At 35.7% G+C, this 16,478-nt stretch overlaps 1 protein-coding gene across 1 annotated transcript in view; it reads right to left on the reverse strand.

The window, feature by feature from the left end:
• UBE3C (ubiquitin protein ligase E3C) overlaps positions 1 to 16,478 on the reverse strand; it is an 83,756-nt gene that overhangs the window by 4,502 nt on the left and 62,776 nt on the right. The window contains exons 19-22 of the mRNA XM_052806760.1: positions 14,698 to 14,910; positions 6,134 to 6,322; positions 5,970 to 6,036; positions 4,948 to 5,078 (exon numbers count right to left, since the gene is read on the reverse strand). Coding sequence (XP_052662720.1) covers positions 4,948 to 5,078; positions 5,970 to 6,036; positions 6,134 to 6,322; positions 14,698 to 14,910 — 600 coding nt within the window. The remainder of the gene's footprint in view (positions 1 to 4,947; positions 5,079 to 5,969; positions 6,037 to 6,133; positions 6,323 to 14,697; positions 14,911 to 16,478) is intronic.

The raw sequence follows: 16,478 nt of genomic DNA on the forward strand, positions 1-16,478 counted from the left end.
TTCTATCACGTTTGAATGACATATATTATTTGTCATTGTATAATGACACAGCTTCTTCTGAGTTGTTTTCTTCCTTCCAAGCAGGGAAGATGTTGTTTCTGTATACACAAAAATCCCAATAAAGGCAATTTTGCTCTAGCTAATGAAGTGATGTGCTATGCCAGTTCCAACATTCTTCTGTTACGAGTTCAAAAGTATTCCAGTTTTACACACAAATTCTACACAAGCATTTACTTGTCATGTTGAAGTGATGCTCTGAGGAGAGAGAGCATGAGTAAGTGACCAGATCTAAGAACAAATTTTATGAAGCTACAGTACTAATCAATTTCTTTCTGTGACATCAAAAAAAAATCCCAAATAAAAAAACTATGATCAAACATACCCTTTCAGTGTTTTCCTTCTAGAGCTTTAGTTTGTTAGCATACCCCAGATATACAAAATAAGTTCAAGTGGATGAGTATCAAGCCATCAGTTTCCTTCTACTCACTACCATATACGATCGTATATTTCATATATTCTTTGTTAAAATCAATTGTCTGATACAAAGTTAAAGGCATTTCTTGCCCTAAAGGGATTTCTGTCTAAATTAATCTTTCAGCAAGCCTACAATTTATGAATTTCAAGACGAACAGCACTAATGACTTCAGTGGATCTGTTCACATGTAAGATTAAGCAAGGACTTACACTACCATGGTCTAGAACTCTGAATCAAGAGGTAATTTATATTCTCCAAATAAAAATCTAATTTTATTTAAAACAATTATACTTTGTATTTTTTCACAGAGTGATTATAAAGTCACTCAGCTGTTATTGGGATGATATTGATGTGCATAGTGAGTCTGTAATGATATAAACTTGTCAAACCCTGATTATTCCTCTGATATGATAAGTATTGATCTGAGGAACAGACTTTCAAGACATTTTATATGTAATATTTAATTGTTTTAATAATATCTGATTTTTTCTTCTTCTGAGAAAGAGTATAGTGAAAAATATATTTATTTGTTACCTCTAAAGCACTGCTTTTGCTGGCAAGAAAGTATTCATTTTATCAAATGCTTGCCTGAGGTAAAGCAGTTCTGATTTTAGAAACTGGAAAAAAGTCCCAGCTCCAAAGGCAAAAGGTCAATGAGATTCTAAGCTAAATTATTGTTCAAATGGAGGCCTTAAAAGTATTTCATGGCTAAAATGCTGCATTTTTAGTGTTCCTTTCAAAATGCTAATTGAATTCCCCTACTTTAGCTTTAAAAATGGAAAAATGAAGTTCTAAATTGAAATGTCATGCCAAGGGCACCATTTGTTGCATAATTAAATACTGTACAGCAGGAAACTGCAATAGTTTGGAAGTGAAAAGTATCATCAATTTATTATGTGACCTGATTGGAACTTAACAATTTTCAACCACGCTTTAATGATTTTTTTTTTTGTCCGTAACAATCACATTTATTAAACTTATTAAACTTTAATTAGCTTTAGTAAATGTTATTCTGAGTCTGAATCTGGCAGTGAAAGTTTAAGATTTTTAAATGATGCAAAGCTAGACTGTGCTATCTATAAGCTACGAATGTCAAGACATTTCCTTATCTTAAATTAACAGGCACCAACTTTAAGGAAACGTGAAGGTTCCACAATATAAAGTGTACAGAACATTGCAGAGCGAGAACCAGAAAATGTGTTCCTCTCAGAAAAATACAGTACGCATATTAAAACTGTAAATAAATTTTGAAGATACCTTGTGTGAATGTCTACCATCAACATAAATATATTCAGACAGTTATTTGGCCAATAATATTCAGCACTCCTGCAGCTTCACACACTTCGCCTTCAAAGCTCTAAACACCACACTGTCACAGGCTACCAAGACATTACTGCTGATGACAATACCAGTTACCTACTTCCTTTTTTGGCAAAACCCTGGTTTGTTGGTAAATCCATGTTAACAAGATCCTACTGCAAGCACCATGCAAGTATTGACTGAACTCCCGCTCAGTGCTGCCCAGCAAAGCAGCAGTAATGCCTTCTCACTCTGCTTTCTGTTGCCAAGACTGTTACATGTGGCTGAGCTCGCAAGTCCATTGTACAGTGAATTAATCTTTTAACTTACTGCTATCATGCTGAAAATTTGATGACTATTTAAATTCCATTTTTTCCAAGCCAAGTATTTTAAAGTCAGGCTGGGGCCTATCTCCCAAGTACACACACAGACTTCAGCTTTCCACATTTGGCTTCTTTTTAATGTGTCATGGTCAGCCTTAATATTTTTAGACTTTTGATTCACTTCCTCCATCTCTTCAAATGTCACGCTGGCCACCTCAAAGCTGGGTAGCTACATCTGCATTTCTTCCTCTCCCCTTGTAATTAAAAAGGATGACAACAAATGGAGACTTCTGTTTACTTTGTTTCCATACAATTGTTTCCCAATTCTCCCTTTATTACATGACTGATGTGCACTGTTCTATCTTGGTCTCACCCCACAGTTTTCTAATTGTTCTTCCCACTGTCCTATAAAATCCTGCTTGTTGCTAAGAGTATGGTACAGTGATACTCACATGGACTTGGAGAGTTTAAGAGAGATGCTTGCAGGCTTTTAAATAATCAATCACACAAATCAATCAATGAATACCCTAGGTAGGATTCATGTGTTTAGACAGCCATCTCCGTTGTCTCCATATCCAAATCTAGTCACCCCAGACACTCTTTTCTGTTGAAGGGGATCTAGTAAGTACGTTTTGTGGAGCCTAAGACATGATTAATTTCATCCTGAAGTAGATACGTGGAGCAGACAAATTACCGACTGAAAGTGCCAATTCCTCTCCTAGGTGCCTATAAAAGGAGTGTAACTGAGCTATATATTATAGATATTGAAGATACGTTGCCTATCCACAAGCTAACAGCACCACACAGCACTTGCTACAGCAGCTGAAGGGATTGTGCACAGGGTGAGACTGCACAGAGGGTTACAGAACAACTGTACCAAAGGGAGGTTTAAATGATCACACACTGCAATGGCAGTGCTGCATACCCGTATCAGCTTACAAAGAAATAGGAAAATAAACAAAAGGATAGAAGAGGGAAGAGGACATGAAGTTGCAGTATAACGGGATAGATGGAAGTCAAGGGAAAAGGGCCGTGCTTCCCTGCAGAATGTGGCACTAGAAACAACTCTTCTACTCCAAAATCGCTCTGCAGCCTGGAAAAAAAACACTGTTTAAACTACTGGGAGTATTCTTTCATCACCCCTAGCAAGTGATCCACATACTACTGTATCACAACCCATGTATGCTTTTATGTATTTTAAATCATTCAAGTGTCAGAGGTCTGTGTCTGAGACCACTGTGATTTCAATACTGGAGGGTCTTCTTGTTTGTTTTGCAGAGGAAAACTGTATTTTTGAAAAAATTAATCAGAAGTTTGAAAATTCTAAAATTAATTTTGTTTAATTCAATATGAAAAAAAAGTGATAAGTACTACAAAAAAATCTAAGTTGTGTGCGTGGAAGAGGAAGGTGGGGGGGTTTGTTTCATTTTTTACTTCTGACATCTTTATCATGTGTCACCCCCAGGCCACATCACAGGAAAGGGCCAAATTCCTAGAGCTGAGAAGAAATTCTTCTAGCATTTGCCTTTCAAGTATTTTTTTAAATGCTGATAAAAAAATCCAAACAAAAACCCCCAAAAAACCCCACCAGAATGAACTTCCACAGTAAGATTCAAGAAAAAATTGTGCAAAATTCCAAGTGTGTTGTTTCCACGTCCAGACTATTAAGTGTATCTGAATTCCTTGTTCCTATATAAAATGTTAGTATCTGTCCCTGAAGTATTTTTATAATGAGAAAATGTTCATTCAACACCACTTATTTTACAGAACAGCTAATAAACCTTCAGGACTTACACAATACCTGCATTCATTTCTTATGGGTGCATCTACCTGTTTTACCTAATAAATGTAGGAAATTAGTTACTATCCCCTGTTAGTTAAATATTGTACCACAGTACCTTATAATGTGAGAATTTATTAAGTACACGTACTCAAATTTTGTTTGGCAACAAATCTTATTCTTACTTGTAAGGAACTGGATGACGCAATGCCTCTATTTGTTCCACATAAGCCCACCGTTGTATTAATTTTACTAAATAGTACAACAGTAAATATACTGTTGACCACTGCACTAAAGGTGATGGCATTGCTATGAAGCAATTTATTCTTTATTTTCTTACAGAAAAGCATTGAAAGTTCCCACATTTTAGAGGCAATTAAGTCCATGGCCAGTTCTTAGCCAGAATTTTGCAGCCCAGCTGAAACTCACGGGTAGAATATCCTCAGAATTTAGTTTCAAAATGTTTTCAATTTGCCTCAGCCTCTCTTTAGTTTTATAAGCAGTAGACAAAAGTTTTCTTCATACTTAAGCTTCACTGTCAATAGCAATCTAAAGACAGCAGCAAAATATTTAGATACAAAGGGTAATGACCTGTGACCCTATAAGCAGATAAATGGTAATTAGAAGGAAACACAATGCATCTCCCACTTCAAATGGTTAATTTAAGAGGTTCAAATTTAATAGCTGCTTTTATATCCCAAATCCTCTTTCGCCTGATTTAAAAGACATTATTCTTAACTCAACCTGATCCTTGAAACTGGTAGCAATACTGCTTGGGTTCAGTAACATGAAATGGTAGCAAGGATCTTCCATGAGAAAGAGTAAGCGCTCTTACCAATGTGTTTGTAGGCTTATCAAATTTTGCAGTTAAAATAGAAAACAACAGAACAACATTTCATTAAATATTTTAAAACTATACTCATTATACACACAAATGCAAACATCGAAACTGTTTCTGTAGTCACAGAGGAACATTCTTCTCAAATTGTAAAGTCCTACAGACAGGAAAAGCTTGTATCATAACCTGTAGTATTTACAAAAACTTGCCAGGAAGTCGGGAAGATATGTACCTTAAACCCCAGAAGAGGCGGTCGAGAGCAGCTTGTTACAAACTTGAGTAGTTTGCGTTTCTCTTCATCAGTGAAGCTTTCTACAACTCTCCAGAATATTTTAATTACAGGATGGTCTGCTGTGTAGCCACCTATAATGAGATTTAAATGATTTACAGGTAGAATAGTTTTATGTAAGAAATAAATTCTTCAGAAAACCTAGTATCAATCTTGAAAAGCTTGGGAAAAATATTATAACCAGCAGGCTTATGTCACTGACTTCCAGTATCTATAGATCTCTTTGATCACTGCATTTTCAGTTTCTCATTCATTGCTTACCTATGGCTACTATCTCCCTCAGCTTCTTAACTGCCGTTTTCTTCACCTAATCCTATTTATTTTAAATTGATTATATTTAGTTTAGCATTTACCTAGTAACTTTGGATTACTACCTTTACTCCAAGAGTCTGCAAAATCTGCAAGACTCAGGATGTTATTTAATGCATCAACTTACCTTGAGATAAGTTCAGATGTGAACTGATGATATAGTAGCTACTTTTTGATTACATTCATGATAAATGCAGGGAAAAATGAAGCAAGATACCTTACATTTCTCACAAGGAGAAAATACGAGCTCTCTCTTCAGGCCATCTGAGAAATGTAAGTATCTGAATGCGGTGGTAGAAACAACTATCCCAAAGTCACTTGCAGACTTATTTTCAGGGCAACCAGACACAAACATTGACTAACACCCATTTAGAAAAGGAATTACATGTTCTCTAATTATCCAGCTATAAACTTGTACTTAAGTGTGCGAATAAAATAAACTGTATACCCATATTTCCCAGCATTTATAAAATTAGGTTGCAATTTTACCCAATCTTCCAAAATTCAGGCCTGTCTAGAGAGTTTGGCCAACGTTAACAACCAAAGGTAACAAGAATGACCCTACAACTTTGTTCTAAAAGCTAGGATAAAAAGCAAGCTTATTTACTTCTGAGTCAGTCATAACACATTTTTTTATTTAAGTAAAATATGCTTACCTGAATAGTTTGTGAAAGATTTAAGGTCATCCAAACTAATAGGGACCTGGGCACCAGAAATCAGAACCTAATAGTGAAGGAAATTAGACAGTTACATTACAGGGAGAAATTAGCATTTATTTCTGTTTAAAGCAATTGTTTTCTGCAGTTTTAAGCAGAAATACCTGTATTTCCTGTTGATCAAACATTCGAAGCCATTCAAGATTCACAACATTGGCCAGTCCCTGACGGAAAGCAAGGCAATGCTGTCGAATTTGTTTGTTTAACCTGTAGTCTGCCACCAGATGGATGTATGCGATTCGGTTAGCGCTGGTAACAGGAATATCTTTTCCACCTGGCTTCAGCTCAACCACCTATAAAAATAACAATTTTCATCACCTTGGTAAACTTTAATTGTGTGTGCTGTAACCGTAAAATTGAACTGCAAAACATTCTAGTAAGTGAGGTATATATTTGAAGTTTACTAGAATATAGTGAAGAATATTCACCTCAAAATAAGAGAAAAGATTATGACAAGTTATAAAGGTAGGGTTTTTTCTGTTTACTCATAAAAGCACACTCTAGACATCCAGTTTTTAGACCTAGACCTCCAGCTGCTAATGCAGCTGACCGCATGGCCCCGTGGTTTATTACCAGAAAGCGGATTCAGCAAAGTCAGAGTTCTTTTATAGGAGACAGCATGTAATACTAAATTCACCACTGCAAGTCAGACAGAAACCGAGGCGAAAATCTTCCCCTTGGCAAGCTCACCCCTAGCTTCACTGATGCTATTAAATGCCCTGGAAGAGATAGTAGCCTGTATAAGCACCAAGCTCACACAGAGCGCTCTCCTTCCAGTTGGATCAGAAAAGCTGTGCTTGACTGGTTAGGCTCCTCTCTAACTGGTGATCATGAATTCTGCAGGATCAACATTAGGGTAAAAGCAATGTCTGCTGAGTCAAAATTAAGATTCTGATACAAGCCTAATTTACAGAATGATAAGCATTCACAATTCTTACTGCTGAAAATCCAAGTTATACATGCTCAGTACTTTCAAGAAAAGTAAAAAAAACGCAGACAAACAAAAAAATCAAGCCTAAACCTTGTTTTTCTACTAAGAAGCTTAACTTTTGTCCTTCAAGTACACCAAGATACCTCATCATGGAAGAATTTTTAATGAAAAACCCCAAAACCAAAGATACTGTAATTGCATTAATATATAAACTAGGATCAAAGGTAGTTGTTATTAAAACACTAAAGACCTTTACATTTTCTACTGCATGAGGTTAATTTTGATGAGTAGCAGCCCAATTGGAAGGGATTATTAGAGTACTAAGAGGAGGATTAAAAAACCTGAAAAGCTGAGATACTGTCACCTTCTGAACCATTCCAAAAAAAGTTTGCTTTTCTACAGTCGAGTCAGCAATTTTTTAATTTTTTTTTTTTAAACAACTGTGCATTTCAATCTGTGGTAACAATCACATCTTCAAAGCACAGAGAATTAAACACGTGAATAGCTTCTTTTGTAACATGCTACCTAATATGTGAACTGTTCTAGTACTAAGCAAAATACAAAATGGTAAGATTAAAAATTCACAGTGCTTTTGAGCATTCCGATTTTTACTTGATTCACAGCTTTTTAAGGCCAAAAGAAAACATTAAGATCTGTGAATATGACCTCCCAGATAGCACAGGCCAGAGGATTCTGTCTAGAGATTCCTGTATTTAACTCAATAAATCCATAGATGAGTTAGAACACATTTTTTAGAGAGACAGGAAATCCTGGTGTAAAGACTCCATGTGATGAAGTACTCCTTGATAAGCTACAACAACCTGAATTACAACAGGTGTTAAAAATATGTCTTACTTCCGACTTTAATCCTTCAGCTGCAAGCTTCTTGCTTTTGTTACGCCTACAGTAAAAAACCTCATCAATACTCCACCATGTCTGTGTGCCGGTAGTACTGACTACACTTAAACCCTAGTCCCTGAAGAATTTAGTAAAATGACGGTGTCAGTTTAGCTCTGACTCTGTTTCACACCCTGCGCACATGAGCTTGCTCCCTTCCGAGTGAGGCCCCTTCAAGAACAACCATGGACACAGAATAGCTTTCTTTGGGGTCCACCCCTTGCAGAGCCTGGCATGCAATGCAGCCGGCCACGCTAGAGGGTACAGGCCACTACCTGGTGCCACTGACTGGCCCGAGGGTGAGGATATTTTTACTGATAAAGTCCACAAGGAGCATTAATAGAGTATGGGACATGATCCATACCACAGTGGAAACACCTGACGAGAAGGGGCCCCTGCGCTGCTAAGCTTTCTCCTCTGCTACTGCAGGCAACAACGCGGTCTAGGAATGTACTGTTTCATCCCACTATAGTAGTTTTACTATCGTTACTGGAAAGTTAGCCAATAATTGGATTCATCTAATGATTAGAAACATTCTAACTTCCACTTCAAGTCTAATGGGTAAAGTTTGTTCATACGCGTTGCTCTTATTTCAATATTGTCCGATAGCTTAACCAGCTCTTTCCTTCCTCCTCAAATATACCCATGATGTATTACTTATGGCCAGCAACCTCACTAATCTTCCCAGAGACTTTTTCACTGAACTAAAATAAGTTCCTTTAATTTCCTCCTATAAAATACCCTTTTACAAAACCTAACAAGATCAGAAAGCTTTCTCTTACTTATTATTTAAATTCCTGTCCTCTTTGGTGTTACAGGATCAGAGCTACCAATGATGTTCCACATGAACAGATCGCCGTTGAAACCTCAACACTACCAATACTTTGCTATCTGCTCACTTACAGATTTTCTTTGAACTGCATAATTACTTGTTCTTTTGTCACTACTTCACCAAATACAATTCCTCTCTTTGAGGTGTGGACACATTGAATTTGGCCATATTAAAGCATATTTGTATCACCTAACTCATCAAGCTTCTCTTAAGAATACAGACACCAACAATCAACTAACTAATAGTTATTACTCCATTTGTGTACAATAATTTCTGTGAGCTCAGTATTTACACAAAAAGATGCTTGAACTGACTTCCTAAAATAGCAAAAGGGAACTACTGGCAGGGTGTTCTAGAAAACCACTGTGTTTTAAGATTCATCCCAGCACTGCGTGAAGTAAAACGTCTAACTTTTCCCTGCAGGTCAGCAAACAGAGATCAGGACATAGATTAATTTATGCTTATGTTTGCATTATAATAGTATTGTCTCCACAGTGGTTTAAAGATGTCGGGAAAGCTGTATTCATTATATAATAAAAGCTATTCTCTCTCCCTATAATTTTTTTCTCTGATTTGCAGGAAGAATGTGTTGTACTCTTCTTGACCACTGTTTTTAGAAAATAGGAAAAAATATTTTTTTAAATCCTATTGTTCCTTTTATTTTTATATTTTTAAGTAGCAAACCTTGATTTCTGATCCAGCAACACTTCTGTAGCCCCCCTTCCTCCCCACAACCCTGCATTGCCACAAGTAAGACTACAGCATTCAGTTAACCCAATTTCCTGGGGTTTTCCAGTGATCTAACTATCCATTTTCAGAGTTTATCAATGTAAGATTACCATTTTGTCAAAGTATCATCACAGTCTGAAACAAAAGGGCTAATGTAGCCGGAATAATAAATATATTATGCCATAAAGGCTAAGATGGATGTAAAACAGAAGACAGAAAACAGTAACACTTGGCAGCAGTAAAACTATAGTAAATGTCGATGCAGTTCACTTTTTACTCATTCAGTGTTTTCATGGCATTTTAAAGGAACTATTGTACAACTCCCACTTAATTCTAAATGTCAGGATTAATTGTTGGAAGAGTTCCTTTTCAAAAAGGCCACAACACAATTTATTACATCTTAAAAGATTTATCAGATTGCACTTTTATTTTTATCCATCCAATTTTTGCCACTAGATGGTGCAAGATAACAACACAGGTTACACAGGATGGGCAAGAACAGAAGGTTACCCAAAACATGCAGACTTGTGTCATCACCTTATTTTCTATTTTGTAGATCTAAGTTTAAACAAACAAAAAAATCATTTTAACTTGGTTCATTATCAAAATCACATATTTTAAAAGAAATCAAATCATACATATTATTTAGGTAAGTATTCCGATCATTCAGACAATACCACAGATAACTGAATTTGATTCCACACTCACAAAATATGTCTTCAAAATGAAGGGGAAATACCAAAATGGGATCGAAAAGTCCCATGTTTTTAAAAATCTGCAAGAAAGGGTGCTTTGCATTTTTTAGTACTGTGGACAGAAGTATTGCATTAGGCCTCTGACTGAAGGTTAGATACACTCAGAACTACAGTTGCATGCACTTCGGGTCTTCTTGGCTATAAATTCAATTATATGTTTCTGCAGGTACATACTAAAAAAAATGTGATCAACTTACATTTATATTCTCATTTAAGAAAACCACCACAGTTTGTAAAAATAAAAAAAAAATTTAAAAATTTACATCTATTTTATGTATGGTTGCAGTTCAAGTGAACAGTTCAAACAATCATTTTGAGTTATTATATCTACTATTTTGAACATTAGCATAATAATGAAATAAATACACACCAAAAATCAGGAAAACAGTGAATAACATAGTATTTGTCAAGCAGAATTCAGGAGATTTATCTTCTGGCTTACTGATAATAATCTGTCACACAAAGTCTATCTGTAAAGTGATTATGGCAATGTGAAAACAGCAAGTGCCTGTTGGTAGACAAACTTAATGCTAGCTGCTGCTCACACAGATCTGGCAGTAGCAGCTGCTTCCCAAGTTAATGGAAAAAAAGGGAATATTTAGAGGGTAAAGTGGGAAATACTTTAGGAAAGAATAAGGGACCTGTCATCTAGGTATTCTTTTTTTGTGTATGAAGACGTAAGACATATATCTCCAGTGCAATTTCAAAAAGCACTTCTATAGATAGTCAAGAACTCTTACAAACTGGTTTTAGGACAGATGAAAATATTCTCTCTTTTCTCCTGAACTCTGATCACTTCTGTTCACATCACCCCTGAAGTTTTTCCCCATTCTGAAAGTAACTCGATAAAGGTTTTCTTTCTTTCCCTGCCATCTGCCTTCCAGATGTTCAGGCAGGAGTTCCAGGTAGGAGATTGCATCTGAATGCCTAAGAATGCATTTGCCGTAAGTGTTATAAATCTGCCTGAGAATGATCAGCCTCAAATTAAAAATTTTGCTTCTGAAAAACCTCCAAAATAATTCATGTAAGCCACTGTATCCTAGTAAAGAAGCTGCCAAGACAGAAACTTTCAGAATTATTTTTAAGGCTTCAAAATTTTCTCTCAGGGAAATTTCAAGGCAAAGAACTCTCCTTTAGTGAGTCAATGTATTTTCAGTAACAGCAATGGCATTCACATCTGTTTAAAAAGCCAAAGAAGATGTACTATACCGATTTCACAGAAACTGCTGCCATATATATCACAGTGCTTTTCTGTGGATTTGTGCTTCTACACTTGATTTATGGAGTCTTCTGATTGTGGAGTCTTCTGATCATATTCAACTTTTCCAATCCATGTAATCACAAGACTCAATGTTTGAGAAGACTCGCTAGAGTACAGAATCTAACATTTCTGAAGGAAGAGGAATACATATTTCAATCTTCCTCTCTTCCCTTGCACAGCCACACAACTCACCTTCCTCATTGAGAGAGAGGGGGCATGGGGGAGGGAGGTCTGAAAAGAGGAGGTATTTTCTGAATTTGTTAACCTTACACTTATTATTAGCATTTTATAACCATTTTATCACCATCTAATCTACAAGATAAAAGGAAAAGTAAAATCAATATACACAGCTACTTGAAGGCACCTGTAACTATAGGCTGACATTCTTCTGAGACTTTTTTATTGGCCACCGTTTTATGCAGCAGATTCAACAGTTGAAATCTAGGCTGGTAGCACTGCATTAGATAATTCTTTATCAAAAGCTAAAGCTATTTGGGGTTGGAAGATAAGGTTGATGGCATAGCTCCCCTAATTAGCAGGTCTAATGTGCAAATTATTAAGTACCTTTTTCAACTTCTGGTGAATGCACTTTGACAATAGTTTAATGGGATCTAAAAGCACATTACAGGATTGGAATCAATACGCTGATAATACAATTTCTACCTTCTGCTACTGACAGAGGCAATAGAGCCCCTTTTGAATGTGTCTTTCATTGCAGATAATGCTTTTGTGCCACAATTGCTGGATGGACACTGTCATGAGGATAGCTATTTACAATGATAGATTTATGATGCATTTATTGGGCACTAATTTATTAGACACTAAAGTGGTTGTTTAGCTGAAAACTACAGATAATGTACATTCAACATAAGGAGTGCAAATTAAGCTCTTTTCCCAAAGTGAATTAGCCTTACCTTAACACAATTAGTATGCAATGGTTACATGAGTCCAATACCAGACAAAATGTATTTATCCATATGAGGTTTATTAAGGTAATGAAATGAAATATAAAAAGTAACTTGTTGCATTAGAACGCAGAGGACAGTGACAAGAACCAATTAGTTCTGCTGAACTACACTAACATGCAGTCTCATTAAAATATGGTTAATACTTCACAGATAGTGTTCTCTCTCCAAGTATAAACACAGCAAAACAGCATCAGAATATTTAACTTACATTTCATTTAGTTACTCAGAAACTGACTATTATATTTAATCTTCCTTTTAAAGTTATGCCTAACAATTAAAAATCAAAAGTCTTGATAATACTAGCCATAGCCCTTAGAGAATTTTAACGAACAAATTAGGCTTCTTGGCAAGAATGCACTTTTCACAAGCTTTTGTTGCAGCAGGTAGAGCTGGCAACATCTCTAACTTGGATCTCCTTTTATGTTATTTCTAACCTATTTCTCTTTTCTATGTCCTTCTACCTTACTTGTTGAGGTAGGTTCTAACTTGTGTGGCTAATTTTTAAGGACATACACAGTAGATGTATAAAGTATGGAAACCAAAACCTCTCCAGGAAATAGTAGCTCCTTTTCTTTTTTAATTAGGGACTAAAGAGGATTTGTATTAGGTGCAATCAACAAAACTATTACTTTTAAGTGCATTTAAATGAATGGCTTTGGAATACAAACAACAAACTTTTTTTCTCCCTAGAAAATCCTAGGTTGTATTGGAAACTGACATCTTGTGTGCTTTGTAACCTAGTAACCAAACACATGGATCCTACAGAACTCAATTCAGTATCAGTCACTTACAGCACACGGTACAACAGAGCAGGTGCTCTACTGTACAAAATTGTACAATAGAGTAGGCACTCTAAGAACATGGTTTTTTGATACATCTGTATCACATGCCTATATTTAAAGTTTTTGAGTGTTTTTCTGAAGACAGTTTAGGTCAAAAGTTTTCATATAGGGAGTGTAACCCAGGGGAAAAAAATGACATATGGCATATGTTTAATATGAAACATTACTTATATCAGGCAATTGTTGACTCTCTCTTTCAGTATGACTCAGGAACCCCAAATCTGAGAATACTATTTTAAAATTGTAATGCAATCCAGGTTTTGGGATCTTCCAGCATGACAGGAAATGGATGACAGAAGAGTAAAGATAAAGTCCGAGCCTGATGCTGTTAAAGCCAAAGTCTTGGACACCAAACTTGCTATGATTTAAGCAGCAGTAGAGAACTCAACAATTTCCAGGACTAGCTGCTGCATCTCAGTGGTGCTGCTGCCTCTGTGAGATGTGGATGTGCATAGTCCCAGGCTTCTCTGACCAACAGGCAAACCCAAGAGAACTGCTTACTGCCTTTTATAGTCTGCTTCTTCCACAAGGAACAAGGCTGAATTCAGATGCTGCTGCATGTCACAATGCGGTCAGGTCTACTTTTTTGATGCAATTATTAATTAAATACCATAATCAAGTATAAGTAGACCATAAGTAGTACACAATTTTAAATCCTCAAAAATGAGAGGAAGCAATACAAAAGACTTTAACTAAGGAGGTTAACTGTATCAGCACATAAAGGCACACTTTTCAAGCTCTAGTGACATTTATTTTCTACTATGAGCATAAGTGATCTTTAGTACTGACAACAGAGCAAATAAAAGCCATAATCAAATTATACAGTACAATTGCATTAAAAACTCATACTTAAGGACATAACTAACTGCTTTTTAGAAGCACTGAACACCCATTTCTCCCCTCTGACTCACCTGGTGTCTCAGCCCCTCAAAAAAAAAAAAAAAAAAAAAATTAAGGTCTAACTTCAGGCCCTCTACTTTGAAAATTACAGCTAAAGGAGACAATGTTTATTGCACAATAAAGCGTCATTATTATTTAAAACCATTCTGATTCCTAACTCTGATTCCAAAATCAGGCAGTACTTCTATATTTTACATATCATCTAACTTCTGCAATTATTTGAAGTGCAATCAAAGAAACAATGTAAAATATTTTATTCAAGAAATTATCTCGCGCAATAGAACTTTTCATGTATGACTGTTAGAAAATAATCACTGTAGTTTACTACTTAAAAGACCAGACCTATAAGTCATCATCAAAAGTTATTTTTTTAAGTACACAATTAGTTATTGTCTACTCCAAATATTAACTCAGAAACCCTATGATGCCTCACAACACACAGCACCTTTAACAGTTGTTTCCTATCACTCTTAAATTAAAAAATGAGTTAGTAGGGGTAATAATGATTCATCAGTCATACATAAAAGAAAAAAAAAGCGGAAACCATTCTTACCTGTGCTTCCCCAAGGTCATTATTTACCACAGTGAAGTTTAGTCCAAGTTCTTCCACATCCCCTTCATAGCTCTTGAGAAAAAGCAAGTTTTTGTACATTTCTGGATCTAATGAAGCTAAATGATGAATGTCAACATCAGCACTTGTCCCCAGTAATTTTGAGAGGAAAAAACTAGCAAATGGCAGCTCCACCAGCATATTTTCATAAAGAGCCTGAAAAACAAAGCAATTAAAAGCACATTAGATTTTATTGTTGTACCTGCAGGAATTCTGAACACTGTTGTCTATTTCTCAATTTTTTGGTAATTCCTTCTTAATTTGGTGCTTGAATACGATCTTCTGGTATGGCAATAGCCCAGCTACTGTATGAATTTAAAAATATTAATCCAAAGTTTGAAATTTGAATATCCCTGTGAAATACCAAGCTCCCAAATTTTACAAATTAATTATGTGGTGATTTAAAACGTAAGGTCACTGCTTATCTGTCATTAATCTTCTTGTCCGAAGTATGATAGCAAACAGGAAGTGTATCAATTGCATAGATTGGCAAGAAGAGCAAGGTTTGCCAAAGGACAATGCAACTGCATCAAGAATGTCTTCCAAAAACAGTTTGCATCTCTACCTCCATTAGCATTGTCACAAGCAATATTTTTCCATTCTTATCAATTGCTACATGTAAAATAGTCTGCCCCTTAAAAATAGCTATGTAAACCCAGTACATTTTAAACTAATCCAAATAAACCAGTTCTCTTGCATGTTATACAGATTCATTGCTGCATATTTTTGGTGAATTCTACAGCTTAATGGCATCATCAAACCATCCTAATTTCCAAGCCAAGAGCTTACCACTTATGACTGGTATGGACATATGTATCATGTCCAATCCTTCCTATGCCTGACACTGTTAAACCTGTCAAAAGATTACTGAACCAAAAATGAACCTGACCTGAATATGCAGCACTCCTGAAAAATGTATATTTACTGTAAACTGAGAGTTTCCTCAAGAATTTCAAAAATGCACAAAACTCCAGCAATACCACTCTCAGTTGACCTACCGCATGACCACATTTCAATGTAATGCAAAGCAACTTTGTATATTTTTCATATAATAAGTAAGAACTTCTTGTTGATTGGAAGAAAAAAGTACTTATGGTAGCTCTCAAAAGGAGAGATGGAAATTTAAGAGCTACAAAGAGAAAGCATGACATCATTTAAAGAAAGCCTACATGAATAAAGGAAAAATAAATGACCATTGCCTTTAGGAAAACATTCCTGAAACATGCTGTCTGTGCACAGCCTTTCCTATTATCCAGTTTGTTTGCCCCATCAGCATCTCTAACAATGACAAGCAAATCTTTACAGTATCATTAATATCACTGCCAGGCTGATCAGAAAAGGCATCATCAACATAACATCATTGTTTGTTCTCTTTTTACTCTTCAAGTGCAGTGTTTTGGCATTACTGAATTCCTCCATAATCTGCTGCAAACTTAGAAAAGGAACCACAATGAGCAAAAAAAGGAAGAAAGAATAATAAATGTAGCTGTAACCACTCAACTATATTCCAACAAAGATGTTAAGAAAAATATACACAATTCCTTAAACTTCTGAAAGAACATTTCTACGAGGTGAGTTAGACCTTGCAGAAAGAATTGAGAATAACGAGTTCAAAGCCAAAGGGTGCATTATATTTAGAGCTATATGATTTATTCAAGGTGTAGAAGTCAAAATCCTCATTTGTATAGTTGACTTTAAAAGCAAACTAGAGGGATAAATCATTA

The sequence above is a fragment of the Harpia harpyja genome, chromosome 1 (genome assembly GCF_026419915.1).
Source record: "Harpia harpyja isolate bHarHar1 chromosome 1, bHarHar1 primary haplotype, whole genome shotgun sequence".
NCBI classification, from domain to species: Eukaryota; Metazoa; Chordata; class Aves; order Accipitriformes; family Accipitridae; genus Harpia; species Harpia harpyja.